Source organism: Chrysochloris asiatica, unplaced genomic scaffold (assembly GCF_000296735.1).
Source record: "Chrysochloris asiatica unplaced genomic scaffold, ChrAsi1.0 scaffold00003, whole genome shotgun sequence".
In the NCBI taxonomy this organism is placed as follows: Eukaryota; Metazoa; Chordata; class Mammalia; order Afrosoricida; family Chrysochloridae; genus Chrysochloris; species Chrysochloris asiatica.
Window position 1 is genome coordinate 28,294,815 of NW_006408521.1, and position 20,701 is coordinate 28,315,515.

The window sequence follows — 20,701 nt, forward strand, 5'->3', positions numbered from 1 at the left end:
TTTGCAGGTCTTTCTTTCAAGAGGAATTTTTTTATTCTTCTAGCCACTCCAGCCAGCTTGAAGTTTTGGCAGCTCTATCAATGTCCTGCTGCAACCGTTTTTTTATTTATCATCAGCAAACTTTGACTTGCATGTGATATTAATGAATGTGTTAGATGATACCTGCATTCTGTTGAATCACCTTTCTTTGGAATGGTCACAAATCAGTTGGCTAGCTAGCTGTCTTCAGATTTCTTTGCATAATAAAGTGAACATTTCCAGTGCTGCATCAGCTTATTGAAATTTTTCAAATTTCATTTCCTGGAGCCTTGTTTTTTTGCCATTGCCTTCAGTACAACTTCAAAGTCTTCCTTCAGTACCATTGGTTCTAGATCATATGTTACCTCTTGAAAGGGTTGAATAGTGACCATTTCTTCTTGGTACAGTGATTTTACATATTCCTTCCACCTTTTTTGGATGCTTTCTACGTCATTCAGTATTTTGTCCATGTTGTTGTAGTTAAGTGCCAATGATTCAATTCAGACTCATAGCGACCCTGTATACAGGTTTTCAAGGAACAACTGGTGTGTTTATCCTACAGCACCATACCAGGACTCCATAGAATCCTTCTATATCACAACCCATATGCTACCTCTTGAAATGGTTGAACTCTGTGTATTCCTTCTATGCTTTCTACATCATTCAGTATTGTGCATTGCAGTGTTGTCCTTCTATATTGCAAGTCAGGGCTTGAATTTTTCTTCAGTTCTTTCAACTTGAGAAATGGACTGAGAAATGCTGAGCGTGTTCTTCCTTTTTGGTTTTCTAACTCCAGGTCTTTGCACATTTCATGATAATATTTTACTTTGTTTTTTCCATTGGGAATCATCAAAAATGAAATGGAATGCATAAGAATCTATATCCTAGGCATTGTTGTTGTATGCCCTTGAGTTGGTTCTAACTCATAGCCACCCGATATAAGGTGGCAGAGAGCAGCTAGTGGGTTTTAACTGCGGACTTTGCAGTTAATAGTCCAGTATTTATCCTATAGTACCATACCAGGGCTCATCCTAGCATTGGTGAACTGAAGTGGACAGGTATTGATCATTTTGAATTGAACAAGCATATGGCTTAAGCTATGTTGTTGTTGTTGTTATGTGCCGTAGAGTCGGTTCTGACTCATAGCAATCCTGTACAGGGTTTCTGAGGCTGTAAATCTTTACAGGAGCAGAAAGCCTCATCTTTCTCCCGCCAAACAGCTGGTAGTTTTGAACTGCTGACCTTGCAGTTCGCAGCCCAATTCGTAACCACTATGTTACCAGAGCTTGAATGACAAATTTAATTTTGTATATATTTCACTTCCACCACTCTCCTGTCCATTTTGAATTTTTTTCTTCCATTCTTTTATTTCCTCATTTCTTCCAGCCTGTCACTTTAGCCTCTCTACATTCAAAAGCATGTTTCATAGTCTTCTGAGGATATCCATTTTGGTCTTCTTTCTTTCCTGTCTTTTTAATGGCCTTCACCCCACCCCCCTAAGTTCTTATTGTGAATTATGTGATAGTTTACATGGGAGAACATTAGCTTTACATTCATCTTATTTTATTTCGTTTCATTGCCATGATTACAATACCCTGCATGCATCATCAAACACCCTGCAAGCCCGCCCCCAGGGCCATCAGCACACAGCCCCTCTCTCTCCCTGAGTCCAGTGTCACCAGTTGTCCATCTCTCCATGTGATCGTCTCTGCCTCCATCTCTGGTGTCACTGCTTCTCTGGATAGGGTCCCGTACTCCACTCTTCTCCCTTGATGGTCCCAGGGACCCCCGCTCCTGGACTACAAAATTAACCACTCCCCTCCTTTTGTTACAAAATGTCTACCTTTATATTTCCAACACTCACAGTCAGTCCTGATAGCAGTCATTCACTATTGAGCCACAAGAGTCTTATCCCCATCTCCCCCATCCAGACAGGTTGGAAACCACTCAGTGGAGATTCTACCTTCCTCTGCACCCACTGGAACTAGGTTCCCTCTTGAAAGCTTTTAAGCCAGTCCTTTCTTGCCTTTGTAGCACCCCCATTTTGGGTAGCCAGTGTCCAAGTTGCCCATTCTTGTCGACCTTGTGTACCAAGGGGGGTGGTGGTGGTAATGATCCTCACTGTAAAGATTTGTACCCTCCTTTGAGCTACTACATCCACAAGCAGAGGTCAAGTTCATCAAATTGTAACGGACTACTCTTTTTTTCCTCTTCTTTCCTCTAGTCGAGTTCTGAACATCCAGCCATTGAGGCCAGGTCAGATGGGTACCATCTGCAAGTATGGGCATTCTTGTGCATCTCCCCTCACTTTATATCAGCTGAACGCTTCACCCTCCACTCTAGTCCTCTGTGGCCATGTCCCTGTCCCTGGGCCCAGGAGTCCCCAGGTCTCACCATACTGCTAGCCAACCAGGTCTCAATCCAGGTTGACAGAAGTCTATTGAATGTGGTCGGACTTAGCTTACAACTTCATTGCTGTTTTCCCCCCACTTCCCCTTATCAGTGACCATGGTCATTTAATGACCTTTTGCTTTTTTAATGTGAGATGTTCTTGATATCATCCCAGAACTCTTCTGGTCTTAGTCACTAGTATCAGATGTATCAAACCTGTTCTTGAGATGGTAACTAAATTCAGGTGGAATATATTCAAGGTCATATTTTAGTTCTCATGGACTTGTTTTAATTTTCTTCAGCTTCAGACTTTACTTGCATATGAGCAATTGATGATCTGTTCCACAGTCTGCCTTGTTTTGGCTGATAACATGGAGCTTCTCCATCATCTCTTACCACAGATGCAGGCAGTTTGATTCCTGTGTATTCTGTCTGGTAAAGTCCACATGCCTTTTATTCAGTGAATAAGCTGTTGTTGATGTTGTTAAGTGCCATCAAGTCGATTCTGATTAATAGCAACCCTGAATAGGGTTTCTGAGGAGCAGCTGGTAGGATGTACTCAAAGTTAAAATTGTCATTCCCAGCATAGTAAAGCATATGATTGTTCAATTCAGAATGGCCAATACCTGTCCATTTCAGCTCACTAATGCCTAGGATATCGCTTTTTATGCATTCCATTTCATTTTTGATGACTTCCAATTTTCTTAGATTTATACTTTGTATATTCCATATTCCAGTTATTAATGGATGTTTCTAGCTCTTTCTTCACATTTGAGAAATAATTGAAGGTCCCAAAAGCTTTGCTCCATTCACGTCATTAAGATCAGCAATACTTTGAGGAGGCCGTTTTTTAGTTGTATTTTCAGTGCCTTCTAACCTGAGGGGCTCGTCTTCCAGCACTGTATCAGACAGTGTTTAAGTGCTGTTCATAAGGTTTTCAATAGCTAATCTCGCATAATTAGGGGGGTCGCCTATTCTTCCTAGTTCTCTGTGGAAGCTCCACTGAAAACCTTCTACCATGAGTATTTGAAACCTCAGTGATAAATTTCCCAGCATTACAGCAACATGCAGGCTGGCCACCACAGCACAATATACTGACAGATGTGTTGAATGTTTAAGTATTATCGAGTTGGTTCCAATTCACAGCAACCCTGTATATCATTTCCAAAGAGTGACTGGTGGATTTGAAATGCCGACTTTGCAGTTACCAGTCCAGTGCTTATCCTACAGCATCACACCAGGACTCCAATATATGAGTGTACTGAACAAAATTTAGCTTGACACAGCACAATTATGTATCTTGAGTATTTGGGTGTTTCATAGATAACAATGTAAGGAATATCTGCTGCTGAACATTCCTGGGTGGTGTTGGAGAGCACACAGGTGTGACTGCTTAGGGACACATAACTCTTTTTGTGTTTCCCTTCTCTCTCGGGAAGCTATTCATCTCTTACTCACTGGCCATTTTGCTCTTCTCTTCACTATTAGAAGGGTGCATGTTCCTTGCTCCTTGTATCATGACTCTGTAAGGGTCCTTGCCTACATTTTATGTAACAATCAATCAAACAAGCAAAAATACAAACAAATAAACCAAATACCAAACCCAGTGCCATCAAATGGATTCCGGTTCATAGTGACCCTATGGGAGAGAGTTGAACTCCTTCCTAAGATTTCCTGGACTGTAACTATTTACAGAAGCAGCCTGCCACCACTGTCTCCCATGGAGTGGTTGGTGAGCTCAAACCATTGAATTTTTGGTTCACAGTCAAGCACTTTAACCTTGTGCTGCCATCTGGGCTTCTTACGTAACACCAGTACTTGATTTCCCCCCATCCTCCCCGTCAGTCTGTTTTGATTTGGTTTCTCATGGTAGCTGGTCCACAGTTTAAAAAGTGTTTGGTTAATCTATCTAAAAAGAACTGGGCTGCAAACCTCAAGGTCAGCACTTCGAAACTACAAGCTTTTCCGTAGGAGAAAGATGAGGCTTTCCACTCACATAAAGATTTACAGCCTTGGAAACCCTGAACAGGGTTGCTATGAGTCAAAACCAACTCCACGGCACATAATCACCACCATAGCAAATAATGTTTTTTGCCTCTTTACTATTTGTAAGAGTTACTCTTTTTTAACAACAGAACTTTTATTTTTTCCTCCTGGGGTGGATAGGTGAAAGGAGGTCTTTGTTTGGCTCTGATATACCCATTACCTTTCAGCTCCTTTACCTTTTCATAATTCAGATTCTCTCATAATGCCTACCTAGTTACACATTAAAATCAGATAAAATTGAGTATCAGGAGGAAGCAAGTTGTTTATATAGGCTAGATAGTTACCATTCATCCTGTTAGGTCGAGATCATTCTTTTTCACTAGCTAATTCATTATGGAAGAGTTTAGCATCCACTTTATTTCAGCCCTAGCACCTGTAAAATGAAAATGTGATTTATAATGTCTACAGGTTAACAAACTTCTACCAAAAAGTAATTAGGCTTCCACATTTATTATAAAGACATTTCAGCAGAACATAATTAATTTTGAATATAGGATCTTACATCAAATTAAGCAGGTTTAGATGATCTGATATGGTGTTTTATTTAAAGATGGGTGGAACTTCGTGGCTTGGGGAATAGTTACTTGCAAAGTGTAAGTTTATAATTGAGTACTGGCATAATTGAATACAACTGTAATTGACTACTGGCTTAGATTTTTATAAGACATTTATTTTTGGCATTTAAAACATTGATCTATACTTTAAGAAAAGTTAAGTATGCAAATTGATTTTGTGGGTTTAATGTTGACCTTTCCCCTTCTTAGTTTGATATTCTTATAATGGAATATATTGCTAGTTTCTTCATTTGTAATGCTCTGTAGTCATTAACTCAACTATATTTCTCTTAAACTTTTCTTTGTACATAATATCCATTCTCTTTTTTCAAAATGGGAAGATAAAGCATATGGAACTCCTTAGCTTGTTTTTCTCTGTATCTTAATTTTAGGAACCTTTAAAGTGTGATCGAGGAACCCTGGTAGTGTACTGGATTAAGTATTGGGCTGCTAATTGCAAGGGCAGCAATTCAAGCTCACCAGCCACTTCACAGGACCAAGATGAGGCTTTCTGCCCCCATAAAAGTTTACATTCTCCCAAACCCTATACAGAGTCCCTATGAGTTGGAACAGACTCGACGGCCTGTACCAAAAACAGCAGCAGCAGCAAAGTGTGATGATCACATATGTAAAATATCAGAGAATTAATTTCAAGTGAGTTCTCATGAGAGATTTCTGCCTGAATGGACAATTTTAGGGTATTGACTTCTCGGTCACCTGAAAGTGATACACAGGGCACTCAGATATTAGCCACAGAGGTGCAGACACCTTTGAAGGACTTGTTTAGTAGGTTGAGTCGGTTTTAATTTATAGTGACCTAGGTTTCCGAGGATTGGATGGTGGGTTTGACCTGCCGACCTGGTGGTTAGCAGTCTAGCGCTTGTCCTACAGCACCATACCAGGATTCCTTGAATGACTTAATATCCTTTAAAATGTAATATTTGATGCATATAAAAGATATTATATAAGAGCTCTTAAAAAAAAAATTCATGGAAAAATTTCCTTAATTTTAAATGCATGTAGCTCTGGAAATTAGAACCCAAATAATATGTAATCTAGATTTTCTATACTTTGCCTTTGAGATAATGATTTTACATGTGTTGATGATAACAGATTTTTTTAACACCACTGAACTTGATTTCAATTGGATGGATATGATTCTCTTCCCCAGAACTATATTAAAGCCTTATTTTCATTTTAGGGAGTCCTGGTGTAGGAAAAGCACTGGACTGCTAACCACAAAGTTGAAAGTTCAAACCTACCAGCTCCTCCTCAGAAACCCTATATATACAGGGTTGCTATGAGGTGGAACTGATTCGATGGCACTTAACAAAAGAGACAGTTGACCTTTGAAGGCATCCTGGTGGCACAATGATTAAGCATTCAGATGCTAACTGAAAGATTGGCAGTTCAAATCCACTAGCTGTTCTGCAATAGAAAAAAAAAAAAAAAACTTGGGGATTAGTCCCCATAAATATTACAGCATGGTAGAGACTGGTGGAACCCCCAAGACTATGATTCTCAGACACCCTTCAATCCTGGAACTGAACTTATCTTTGTGGCTCAACTTTTAGCCAAATTCTAAATAGGTTTGTAAGGTGAATAATAACAAACACCAGGGAGGTACACAGAACAATACAAGATCAAAAGGGCATTATTTACCCAGTGATAATGTTCAGAAGACAGGAAGAAATAGGAAAGAAGGCAAAAAACAAATGGTCAACACAGGAAAGAAGTGGAAGCAAGCTGTTACATTGTGGGGATTATAATCAGTGCCACAAATGTGTATCAATTATTGAATAGAAAACCATTCTGCTCTTCCACCCAAATCACAACAAAAAGTTTAAATTAAAAAAAAGAAAAACAACAAAATGGTTACAGCCTGGGTCAGTTCTACTTTACCGTGTGTGGTCACTAAGAGTCATAGTCAGTTCAACAAGAACAAGAAATTGTCCTATGAGGTGATAATGGCAAAAAATGTACCATAATCTTGTATCATTGATTAAATTTTACTATTTTAAGCTAAGTGCCATGCTATTTTTATTGAAGAAAATAAAATCTGAGAAGAAGCGAACTACTTTTTAGGTTATATTTGGAAGTCAGTACCAATTTTCTCACCCCCACCCACTAAATTTTCACAATAAATACCAACATGATAAATGGAGAAAATATTAAAGTTGTCAAGGATTTCAAAGTGTTAAAGAGCAAAGATGGCCCTTTGAGGATTAAGGTGTGCCTGACCCAAGCCATGGTATTTGCAGTCCCTTCTTATTTATGCATGTGATAAGGCAGAAGAAAAACTTGAATTATGTTATTGGAGAAGAATATTGACTATATTGCCAGATAAACAAATCTGTCTTAGAATGAGTATAGCCAGAGAGTACTTTAGAAGTCACTGTGGTGAGACTTGGTCTCATGTACTTTGGGCATGTTATGAGGAGGGACCAGTCCCTGATGAAGGACAACATGCTTGGTAAAATAATTGTTGTTATTAAGTGCCGTGAGTTGGTTCTGACCCATAGCGACCCTGTATAGGGTTTTAAGGAGCTGCTGGTGAGCTTGAACTGCCAACTTTGCAGTTCACTCCAACTTTGCAGTCCAGCACCTTAGCCCACAGCACTACACCAGGACTCCAAAGTAGAGGAGCATCAGGGAGATTAACATAGTAGCTACAAAAATGGGCTCAAACATAACAATGATTGTGAGAATGGTCCAAGAACAGGCAGTGTTATATTCTGCATAGGGTCACTATGAGTTGGAACTGACTCTATAGTACATGACAAGAACAACAAGCAACCCACCAAACATTTAACGTAGCTAAAAACGAATTCACTTAAAAGCGTCAGAAAAGGTAGTCACGTTTAAGTTGTCATCAGCTAAGCATGAATCCCGGTACCTTCTGATGTCCAGTACATTTTTAAGGGCCAATAAACCAGACTTCTAATGAATCTGATCTGCTAGGCAGTATTTAAACATAGATAAAATACTTTCTGCCCAGATCCTTACATACATCTATTTATATACATAGGCATATGTTTTTCTTTACATATATGTATGTCTGTATGTATATAAATCTTAAAATGAATAAATGTATAAATATACATGGTGTTCTAGCTTACAAAATTAGAAATGTAATTCAGTTTACACCCACAGAATAAGATTGAAGATAATGAGAACTGAATTAAAGCTTACTTTCTTTCACAGAATTCCTCAGAGAGAGAAGACTGTAATAATGGCGAACCCCCTAGGAAGATAATACCAGAGAAGAATTCACTTAGACAGGTATGAAATTTAGTCGTACTTAATATAAAAAGCTACCAAGAACAAAACAAGAGGCAGGCAACCCTTTTTTTAAGTCCTGAAACTTAACCTGAAGGGTGCTCTAAAGTTGGCCTCACTGTTGACATCCATTTCAATCAGGCAGCATCGTTTTCCCAGTCATTTAAAAAACAGCCTGTGTACAAATACAGGGCAGTCAGTTGCTTACATGTTGTGAAACCAAAATGACAGAGAAGGTTTCTTGTTCAGGGAAAATAACTTTTGCGTGCTCTTTAAGTGCAGATAGTAAAATTGGTGTTGTTGATAAATGCCGTCAAGTTAGTTCTGACTTATACTGACCCTGTGTAAGATTTCCAAGGAGCGAGCGGCTGGTGACTTTGAAGCACCAACCTTCTGGTTAGCAAGCCAGTGTTTATCCTATAGCAACATACCAGTACTCCTTAGATAGTAGGAATAATTTTCTTTAAGCCTTATTTTCCTGTTGAGATTCTTTATAAAATTTTGTCTATAATGAAAGTAGCTTCTCTTCAATTCCATATTTAATTTTATTTTTCTAAAAATAAAGGCCATTCTTATGCTGTTTTTTTTTTTAAATGTTTTTATGCTCTCTATTATTCCTTGCTTCCCAAAAGATAATAACACGCTTTACTTTCAAAAGTTGAATTCAGTTATACATTGTTTTTAATAATTAAAATATCCAAAATCTTTTGGTTGGAAAAAAAATTTTTTTAAGCTTTCCTTGCTGTCCGTACTAAAATCTTAAACATTTTCTTTTACCCATTGGTAACCAAAACAAGTCTGTTCAGTGTTGCCAGAGAGTAGGTATGTCACCTATTCATTTTTATTATGAAATTGGGTTATATAAGATGAGCACCAGCTACAGTAAAAATTATTTAATTTATGACATTGTTGTAGGAAAAAGGAGATGAGAGCTAATATTTATTGAGCACCTACAAGAACCTAGCATTTCTTTCACTTAATCCATACAGTCACTGTGTAAAGTAGCTGGATAGAATTTCCTGTTGATAAATGAAGGCCTGGGGAAGTTAAATGACTTGTCTGGCTAGTCACCAGTGGTTTGAAACCCAGATCTCAGTGTTGCCAAAGTGTTTCCATTTCTGCCTCTGACTCCAATTTCATACAGAGTTAAATTGGGTGGAGACGCACCATGAAACAGTACCATCTCAAAAATTTTTACTATGTGTTAATATTCTTTAAGCATAATTATTTAGCAAATAGCATTAGGAGGCTTGTAAATAAACAAATGATCAGTAATTGATACTGAGACAGCTAAAATTTTCACTATTTGGAGATAACACACAGAATCTGAATAACTAGAACAATATTGAATAAGATTAATTTAGAGGTAGAAACACTCTACCCACTATCCAGAAACAACTGTCAGAAAACAATGACACAACAAAAAGTTTTGGCAACTTTATTTAAGCTAACAAACGAATTTTCACTCTGCAAAGTTATAAATTAATTTTAATAGGCTGATCCAGATGGTCCATTTGGAAAATGGATAGGCTGATCTGTTGAAAATTAAACTAAATTTATCTCTCTCATACTTCAAACTGAAGCAAGAGAGAGAATCGTGCCTATTAAGTCCAGCACATACAGATGGACCAGCAGGTCACACATGGGACTAATCTGATTCATTTTAAAAATAAATGCATACATTATTGAATCATTTTCTACTTGCAAGATCTGTTGTGTGCAACATCTGAAAGAGATATAATGTTGTGTTTTATTTTTTCTTTGCTGTTATAGCAGGTTATCTTAACCCTCTCCATTTTAATTTAACAACCTTTTTTTCCCCCTCTCTAGTGCTCCCAAATGATTTTTCTAATATCTGTCATTCAATGTTGAGATCCAAGCTCTAGAGATTAATTAGGTCATGAGGCTTTTCCTCCTCCCTTCTTTTGTAAAGGGTTTTATCTCCATTCTCTTTGTGAAGAGCATGAACTCAGTGTTCTTGGAAAGAGAAATGGCCTTTAGAAACAGGGAAGTAGGAGATCCTCCTGGGGCCCTCAGAGTCTTTTAGCTTCTGGGTGTTTTAACAGCCCCATGAATGCAGATTTGTAAATTTATTACAGTGCCATCTGGTTTTTTGCTCGAACCAGATTACTGTTGGCTTGTGTCTGTCTATTGTGGTGGTCACTCCCTAGGAGCTTGCCCTCTCAATCTTAGAGAAGAGTGATGAATATAGCAGGGGTCAATAGAAGCGGGTCACAGGGCAGCTGCCCAGGACTGCCCTGAACTTGATTACCCCGTGGCTGATTTGTGGATAAGATAAGACATAATATAGAAGCTGTTTAAACTCCCTCTTTTCTCTATTGCAGATGATACTGCAGCACCATTTGCTGTTATTGTTTCCTTTTTTGTTGTTTTTTCCTCTAGTCAAGTTTTATAGATAGAAATATGTTGAAGCTGCCTTATAGTTAGTGTTGATGTAAGTAGAATTTACATTATGTAGACCCTTAAGTTGAGATTCTTATGTAGATACCTGTATTCTAAAGTAGAGTTTAACCATTGTTGATATAGCATGACTACTATATGTTTATTTAGAGTGCTGTTTAAATATTGAAGAGCCAAAAAATAAAAAGGAGGTCACCATTACAATTCCTGCAGACATTAAAAGGGTAATAATGGAATATTATAAATAACTTCATGCCAAAAATCGACAACTTAGAGGAAATGGGAAAATTCCCTGAAACAATAAAGTTGACCAAACCTAACACAGGTAAAACAAAACATCTGAATAGGTTTTTATGTCTGTTTTAAAAACTTGAATTTCTTTATCACAATGTCCCCATGGTTTCACTGGTGGTGAATACTGTCTTACACAGACTTTCAGACAATGCAGAAAGAAAGAACAGTTTTTTACTTGTATTCTGAGACCAGCGTACCCATAATTCTAAAACCCAATAAAGAACTTACCAGAAAAAGAAACTTTTGGAAAGGAAGTCAGTAGCTACTACTTCTTGTGTCACCAAATCCTTTTTATCTACCTGCTTTTCTATTTTATTTCCAACATCAGAAGGAGGGAAAGCAAGAAAAATTTTGTGTCCTCTTAAAAAATGTTAATTTCTTTAGTTTCAGAGTAATCTTCTCTCCTCTTTGCATCAAATATGAACCTTTATTTAAGGAATGTTCAAAGTAGCTGCAGTTTTCTCCTAAAATGCGACCCCAAGGAAACCATACCCACTGTTTTCATAGTTTTTATTCATATCTGCAAACAAGGGCAAAGGCCTGGGGAGGATACATGAAAGTACTCATTACGTTTTGAAAAAGTAGCTTTACAACATGCAACTCCTTTGCTTCACATTGGTGCTAATAGGATCTGTCAGCCCTGCCTTTCTCTGTAATTGAGTAAATTGTGATCGCTGTCTAATCCTTCTTCCATCCCCCACCCCCTTTGTGTATGTGTCCACTTACCATCTGAGAACGTGGGTAGTGATAAATAAAGCATTGAGTAGTGCGCTCTCAAGTCTTTGAAAGCAGCATGATGCCAGCCCTCTAGTTATATTTCTTTAAGTGTTTACGTTTTTCTGTATTCTTTCTCTTGTGTAGCTGGAACCCTGGGGATGCAAAGCCATGAGAGAGGCCAAGAAGCTAACAAAGTAGCTGTCTCCCTTGTTAGCTTGTTCCTTTATTCTTTAAAAACAAGATAAAACCATCTGGCTCAGGGCATTACATTTTCCTCCCCCATGCACCTCTATAGATGGCGACTTCACCTGCAGTGAGGGTTTACATTGATTAGGGAGGGAGCAGTAATTCAAGCTTCCATCCTCTTCAAGGATACTTTTGCAGTCTTTAAAGGTGCTGACCCACTGAGTTAAACTGTCAAGGGAGGATAAAAAAGTATCTTCATCCCAGGAGGTAACAGCTGCCAGGTTTTCAACACCTTGCACGCAGCTGGAAAAATGTCACAATTGTCAGCTGAAAGAAAAATGACTCTGTTGTCATTTTCTGTTAATGACTAGGCCTTATAAAAGGAACTATATAAACCGTTTAGTAGGAATGAGTAGCTGTTTTCCCTGGTCACTATAACCCCCACCCTCCCCATCAAAAATTCCTATGGTGTTATGAACATTGCCTTGGAGTTGTTGTTGTTAATGTGCCATGGAGTCGGTTCCGACTCATAGCGACCCTGTACAGGGTTTCCGAGGCTGTAAATCTTTACGGGAGCAGAAAGCCCCATCTTTCTCCTGCGGAACAGCTGGTAGTTTCGAACTGCTGACCTTGTGGTTCACAGCCCGATTCGTAACCACAACCACTACACTACCAGAGCTCCTTGGAGTAGCTCCTCAAAAAGCAACAGTGAAGAATTTAAAACTAAAACAGCATGGAAGTCTGATGGGTATAGCTCCTTCATACAGTTGGATGAGTGGGAGGAAAAGCACATCACTGACACAGAAAATGGCATTATAGTGTGTATTAACAAAACAACAACAACAACAACAGTCATTCATAAGTCAGTGAACTGAGAGAAAACATACTGTATTTCTGCTCTTTGGAGGACAATTTGTTTTCAAGCAGTATCCAGATGGGTAAATACCACGACATTTCTTTTTTTCAAGAGAGCCACTTCTTTAAAAAACAAAAATAAAACCCCACACACAGAATTTGCTTCCTTTAATAAATCTGTAATATTTGTATTTGATGGTGTTTCCTTCTTTCTGACTTGATTGATGAGGGATAAAGGTTTAATGAAATCACTGATATCAGGCAGGCAGCTTTCTGTGTTTTTGTTTTTCCCCCCCTTTATTTGTTTTAGGTTAGTCATTTTAATTGTATTGAGTAATTAGAAGGTACACACAGCCAAGGGAGCTTTGTTCTGATAATTGCTCAAGAAACCCCATTCCCATTGCTTTGTGTTAAGACACTTCTCCCTCTAGTGGCAATAGTAGTAAGCACTTTGGCTTGGCAGTAGGCAAGGTGTAATTGCAATATGACAAACTGTGCTTAAGGGACTATCTTGTAAATACTTTAGTTTGGGGTTTGGCATTATTTCATTATATATGTGGGTTATTTCCCCCTATGAAACTTCCTACCTTTTTTTTTTTTTTCCTCTCTCTCTCTCCCTGAAGTGCTTTGGGCTTTAGATGGAAAAAAATTGCCTGAGAAGTTTATTAAAAAAAAAAAAAAAAAAAATCACAGTGCATCCTGGGTAATGTTTTGCAGCTTGACTTAATTTTAGTCATCTGTTTTAATTACCTATTTATAAAAATGCTTTTGCATTTGTAGACATTATTTAATGCTTTGGAAGAAGCACCTCATTTGAAATAAATAAATAAATTGTACTTATTTTAAATAGTCCATGTAAAAAACCTTAAAGGTAATTAATGTAGGTCTCTTAAGTAAGACAAAAGTGATCTTTCCAAGTCTGATGAAGTGATTTGTTTATATAACTTCCCACTTCTGCTGAATCCTTTAGAGTCTAATAACTTTAAAACAAAGCAAAACAAAAACAAACAAAACAAAAAACATGGTTTAGCAATTTGTGCCTAGCTACAAAAACCTTTCTTCAAAAAGAAGCAATTTAATAACTAGTTTTCTTAAAATTACTTTGAGGAAAGAAGACTGTACAGGGGGTTGGTGGTGGTGGTGGTTGTTTTTTTATTTCTGTGTAATCATTCTTTGATAAATTGTGTAATCACTGACTTAGTAGAAAAAATATTATTGAACTCCTGGGTTGCAATGAGCATAAAAAGTATATTTTCATATAGAGACTTGAGATAGTGTGAATAAATTATAAAGGAAACAGTTTATATGCTGATCGAAGTCCATATGGACCCAATTCATTTTGTGTTCAGTGCTTAATCTGGATGTACCATTAAAAAGAAAGAAAGAGAAAAGGTCTATTGTGCCCAGCCGCATGAGTCCTAAAAAAATCTGCCCTAAGAACAACATAGATGAGATCAGACACAGCTTTGCATCTATTGAATTAAATTCGATATCATCTATGTGGCATTTATAAAGCCCCGTGCCAGCATCCCTAGATGTCGCTTTGTGAGTTTGCTTTTTCTCTACCATATTCTTGCTCGGGACATGATTTGATGTTACCATATATCTGAAGGTTCTTGTCCCGCCTCTTCTTTCTTCCCCCACCCCCCCACCCCACTCCAGTCACTAGCCATTTTCATTATACTATATCTTGTTTTGCTATAGGGCTACTGAACAGATTTCTAAAGCAGCTTTTTGCAAGGTTAAAAGAATGCAGCCTGGTAACAAGTTTGTGTCATTTTAAATATATACCTTCTAGTAAATAAGGAGAAGTCTGGCAATCAATCCCTTTTAGTGTGTTATATGTTTCACCTGACAACTAAACCTTCTATTGATTAGCCATTACTTTGTTAGATAATCCTATGTCATTGAATCCATTGTAAAAAATTAAACTCTTTAAAATGTTTTACCCTAGCAGCAGTGTGAAAATTGAAAACTTGTTCAGAATTACAGCCTGCTTTCACAAAGAAGGTAGTTTTCAGCAAGGCATCTTACTAGTTTATGCTTATGTGCTTTATATGCAATATAAAACATATTAAAGTCTCCAACACAAAACTCTGCCTCTGGTTCAGCAATGAAGCTACCTTTTCAAATGTTGCATGGGAATAGAACCTACCTTGCCTGTAGCTATTATATTCACTAGTTGGATTTCAACCTGGAAAAGGAGTCTTATAATAGTAAAATAGTGAATTTATTTGGTCTTCGTACTCCACAGTGGTCGAAGGACTGTGACACGTTTTAGTTTATTGATTGATTTGACTTCATTAGGAGATTATATACCCATTTTACAGATAGAATATATAGCCATATTCTGAAAGTGCTCATAGATCTGTAACACGTTTCTTGAATTTATCTAATGTTATCCTGAGTGGGCTGCATGTGGGGAGGTACTTTTGCAGACATTAGCTTTAATGACTTGACTCTTTTTCTTCAGAAAAACAGCATAATACTTTAATTGGCTGAGTCTACCTCTTAATACTTAACCCCTAAAATTTTAGCTTTGTACTTTTTATATTTATTGAAATACAGTTTTCATACATGAAAATTTTACACATACTAATTATGAAAGTCAATTAATTTTTAAAGTAAATTAGTATACTTATGTAACCACTATCCCAATCAAGTTATAGAACATTCTTATTACCCAAGAAAGTTCCCTTGAGCCCCTTCTCAGTCAATCTCCTCTCCCCATGAATCAAACACTGATCAGATTTCTGTCACTGTGTATTTGTTTTGCCTGGTATCAAATTTCATATAAATGGACTCACCTTTTTTGAGTTGGATTTCTTTTTCTCAGCATAATGCTTCTGAGATCCATCTAGTTCATCATGTATATGAGTAGTTGATTCCTTTTTATGGTTGAATATATTCCATTGAAAGATCCCGGGTGGCATGGTAGGTTAAGCATTGGACTTCTAACTGAAAGGTTGGCGGTTCAAATCCACCAGACTTACAGCTTCAGAAACCCTATGGAACAGTTCTACTTTGTTTGGAATCGACACTTCATGGTGATAAGTGAGTGATAGTCATTGAATGAATGTGCTACGGTTTTCGTACATTGAATTAATACTTTTAATTCTCCTTTGGGTGGACAATTGGGCTATTTCCATTTTTTGCTTATTATGAATGAATAATATGGATGTTCATATGTAAAGCTTTTTGGTGAGCATATGTTTTTATTTCTTTTGGCAGGGAGTGACTAGGTAGATTGGTTATATGTTCAACTTTTTTAAAAATCTGCCAAGGTGGTTAAACAATTTTATACTCTTACAAGTAATGAATTCTGGTTGCTCCACTTTCTCCCTAGCATTTAGTATTGGCAGACTTTTCATTTTAGCCCTCATAGTAAATGTATATGGTGCCTCATTTTAGTTATAATTTGTATTTCCTTGTTAATTAATAATGCTGAGCACTTTGTATTGTGAATTGGGTGAAGGTTTAGAGAGCAGATCAGTTCTCCATCCATCAATTCATACACATTTTGTTTCCTTTCATTGATTGCAATCCTCCTTCTGACCTCAAATTGTTGAGAACGTCTTGATGTGCTTACTGGCCATTCACACGTATTATCTTTCATGAAGTATTTATTAATGTTTTCAGCTACTTTTCAAAAATTGTGTTACCTTTTTTTTTTTTTTTTTTTCTTAAATGTTTTATTGTGAATTATGTGATAGTTTACATGGGAGAACATTAGTTTTACATTCATTCTATAGTATATCATCTCATTGCCATGGGTACAATCCCCTCCATGCAATCCTTCCCCAGTACCCCCCAGGTCTTCAGCACACAGTCGCTCTCCCTCTCTGGATCTAAAGTCCCCAGCTGCTCCATCGCTCCACGTCATCATCTCTGCCTCCATTTCAGGCATCACTGCTTCTCTGGGTAGGGTCCCGCTCCAGACTGCTCTCCCTTGATGGTCCTAGGGACCTCCGCTCCTAGACTGAAAAGTTAATCACTCCCCTCCTTGCTATAAAACATCTACCTTTATATTTCCAACCCTCACAATCAGCCCTGATAACAATTACTCACTATTGTATCACAAGAGACCTGTCTGCATTTCATTGCATCAGCCCCACCTAGTCAGATTGAATACTGCTCACTGGAGAGTCTACCTTCCTCCAGGCCCTCTGGATCTAGGTTCCCTCTTGAAAGTTTGTAAGCCAGTCACTTCTTGCCTTTGTAGCCCCCCACCCCCCATTTTGGGTAGCCAATGTCCAAGTTGCCCATCCCTGTCTACTCTGTGTGTGGAGGGAGTGTGTTACCTTTTTATTAATAAATTATAGAATATATTTTGAATATTTTCTCACAGTTTGTGACTTGACTATTAATTGTGTATTGATGCCAAAGTTTCTAATTTTTGGATAAAGTCCAGTCTGGCATTTTTTCTTTCTATGTCCTTAAGAAATCTTTGTCTATCCCCTGTTTGTGAAGATACTCATTTATGTTTTCATCTAGAAGCTTTTAGCTTGTACAAGCCTATGGTCCACCTCATAGTATTCCTTAGGTGTTTTGTCAAGTAGAATTTTTTTAAATACTTTTTATTGTGAATTGAGTGGAGATTTACAGAGCAGGTCATCAGTTTTACATTCAACAAATCACATACTTTGTTTTATTACAATGACTGCAATCCCTTCCATGTACCTACCAATACTTAACAGTATTTACGTCTTTTCACATGAACTATTGAATTCTCCGGGTTTCCCTCTGCCTTCATCTTCCCTCTACTAGCCTCCCTTTGTTGTATACTGCCTGCCCTGTCACCCATGTTAACATGTGTCTACTCTCTGGTCTTTGAAAAAATTCCTTTTCCTTCTACCCTTCATAATCATCATAGATTGTTTCTTTTATCAAGAAAACCTTTTCCTAACTTTTCACAACATTGCTCTCATACAGTATTTGTCATTTTGTGACTGACTAATTGCACTCAGCAAAATGTCTTCCAGGTTCATCCATATTGAGAGGTGTTCATCATTATTCTTTAGTATTGCATAGTATCCCATTGTGTGTATGCATCAAAGTTTGATCATTCTTCTGTTGATGGGCATTTAGGCTGTTTCCATTTTTTGGATGTGTCAACATATTGAACTACCCTGTTTTCTTACCCATTAGGCTCTCTCTTGACTGATGCATTTAATAGATTTATATTAAGTATAGTTATCTTTGGAGTCTTGGTGTGGCACTGTGGGTTAATGAGCTGGACTGCAAAGTCAGTTTGAGTTGCAAGGTTGGCAGTTCAAGCTCACCAGCTACTCCTCGGAAACCCTATACAGGTTCACTATGGGTTGGAACTGACTCAACGGCACCTAACAACAACAACATAATTATCTATGAGTGTGAATTGGCATCCTGGTGTAACACTGAACGAATAACACTGAACGGCTAACTGCAAGGTCATCAGTTCAAAACCACCAGCCACATGTCTTTTGAACCTTGGTTTCCCATGCATTATATTATAAAACAGACACTGGAGGGGGACAGAAAGTAATAGCCAGAAATATCACCATAGAAAGCTTGTAAGTCCACCTTCTGCCTATAAGTCATTGGAATACCTAAAATGGGGCTACAATGTGTCCAGTGAAGGAGGTTTCCTGAGGAGCCTCTGCATTACATAAGACTATAGGTGGAAGCCTGAACTACATCCAGACCTTCATAGATGGGAAATCTTCCACTTAACAGGACAAGCAGACCAGCCTGGAGCAGCTAGAAAGCCAGAAGATACTTCTTGAAAGAAAGACCTACAGGAAAAATATAAAACAATAAGGGCAGTCCTACTGTTACCACAAGAATGAGCAAGAGACATCAAGGCAGGTGGTCAGGTTCTCTCGGTGAAAATCCCTTTCCAAGGCTAAGACGCAATGGAAACACGCTCGGATTGGCGACCACGCATGTCACCCATAAGAGGAAGTGACCGAAGAACATCAATGAAGTGGCCAGCTAACCCCTACATCGTCCAGCAGAATACTGTGAACCTGGGTGGAGACCTGGTCGGCCAGCAGTGAGGCAGAACCTGGGGACTCATGGGCTCAGAGTCAAGGACACAACCACAGAGGACTAGAGTGGAGAGCGAAGCGGCCAGCTGATAAGAAGAGGGCGTACAGACACAAGAACACCCACACTTACAGATGATACCCACTTGACCTGGCTTCAATGACTGGATTTGAAGAAAAAAGAAGAGGAAAAAGACGTCATCTGATACAATTTGATAAACCTGACCTACACCCATAAATGCAATAGCACAAAAGAGGAAACAAATCCCTGCTGCAAGAATTATTCCCACCCCTTATACACAAAGAGTGGACAGGGATGGGCAACTTGGACATTGGCTACCCAAAATGGGGGAAGGGATACAAAGGTAAGAAGTAACTGGCTTATAAACTTTCGAGAGGGAACCTAGATCCAAAAAGCGTGTAGGAAGGTAGAGTCTCCATTGAATAGTATCCAGACTGCCCAGGAAGGGCTGATGAAATGAAATGCAGATGGGTCTCTTGTGATGCAATGGTGAAGAATTGTTATCAGGACTGATTGTAAGGATTGGAAATGTAAAGGTGGACATTTTATAGCAAGAAAGGGAGTGATTAACTTTTCAGTCTAGGAGCGGAAGGCCCAGGGACCATCAATGGAGAAGAGCAGAGAGCGGGACCCTACCCAGAGAAGCAGTGAGGCCTGAGATGGAGGCAGAGAAGATGATGTGAAGAGATGGAGTGGCTGGGGACTTGAGATCTAGAGAGGGAAAGGGGCTGTGTGCTGAGGACTGTGGGGGGTGGGGGGGAGGCAGGCTTGCAGGGTATATACCCTTCGGTTGGGTGATGATGCATGGACAGGATGGTAACTATGGCAATGAAACGATGTATGATAGAATGAATGTAAAACTAATGTTCTCCCATGTAAACTATCACACAATTCACAATAAAACATTTATTTAAAAAAAAACAAAAAACACCAGTCACTCCTCAGAAACCCAATACAAGGTCTCTGTGAGTTTGAAGTGACTTAACAGCAACAATAACAATATATTAATTTGAATAGAATTGGTATTTTAACAATAAACATGGTGTATCTCTCCACATATTTGTTTTTTAAAGTTTGTTTTAAAATAATTTAAATAACTTTTTTAGATTTCAGTATATGTTTCTTACACATTTTGTCCAATTGATTATTCAGTGCTTTTATACTGTTGTAAAATGGGATTATTCTCTAGTTGAATTTGGAGTTTAATGTTTACCTTGTTTCCTGTGCTAAATTTGTGTTATAGTTCTCATAGCTTCTTTAACATCTTTTACGAACAAAATTATGTAATTTATAAAGACAATTTTATTTCTTACTTTCCAATTTATTTACCTTTTATTTTTTTGCTTTATTTTAATGGTATGGCTTCTATCATAACATTGAATAAATTTAGTAAGAGTGGATATCCTTGTTCACAATCTTAAAGGGACACTATTTAGTTTCTCACTATAAGTACAACGTTAATTGAAGGATTTTTTCAAGATGCCCTACTTGGGATTGCGTAGTGATTATGAATCGGGCTGGTGGTAACCTCAAGGTCAGCAGTTCAAAACTACCAGCTGTTCTGCAGGAGAAAGATGAGGCCTTCTGCTCCCGTAAAGATGTATAAGCCTCAGAAAACCTGTGCAGGGTTAAAACATGTGCAGGGTTGCTATGAGTCAGAACCAACTCCACGGCACTTAACAACATTTTGGGATTGAGAAGTTAGTTCCCTTTAAGTCCTAACTTGCTAAGGCTTTTTTTTTTTTAAATCAGGAATGAGTGTTAAATTTTGTTTAAATATATATATGTGTGTGTGTATATATATATATATTGTTGTTATGTGCCATCGAGTCGGTTCCGACCCATAGCGACCCTGTATAGGGTTTCCGAGGGTGTAAATCTTTACAGGAGTA

At 38.0% G+C, this 20,701-nt stretch overlaps 1 protein-coding gene across 3 annotated transcripts in view; it reads left to right on the forward strand.

Annotated features, from left to right (window-relative positions):
- BTRC (beta-transducin repeat containing E3 ubiquitin protein ligase) overlaps window positions 1-20,701 on the forward strand; it is a 252,818-nt gene that overhangs the window by 136,950 nt on the left and 95,167 nt on the right. For 2 of the 3 annotated variants that reach the window (XM_006831262.1, XM_006831260.1), the window contains one exon: window positions 8,214-8,291. The exons of the other annotated variant lie outside the window; for it this stretch is intronic. In XM_006831262.1, coding sequence (XP_006831325.1) covers window positions 8,214-8,291 — 78 coding nt within the window. The remainder of the gene's footprint in view (window positions 1-8,213; window positions 8,292-20,701) is intronic. 3 annotated transcript variants of the gene reach the window in all.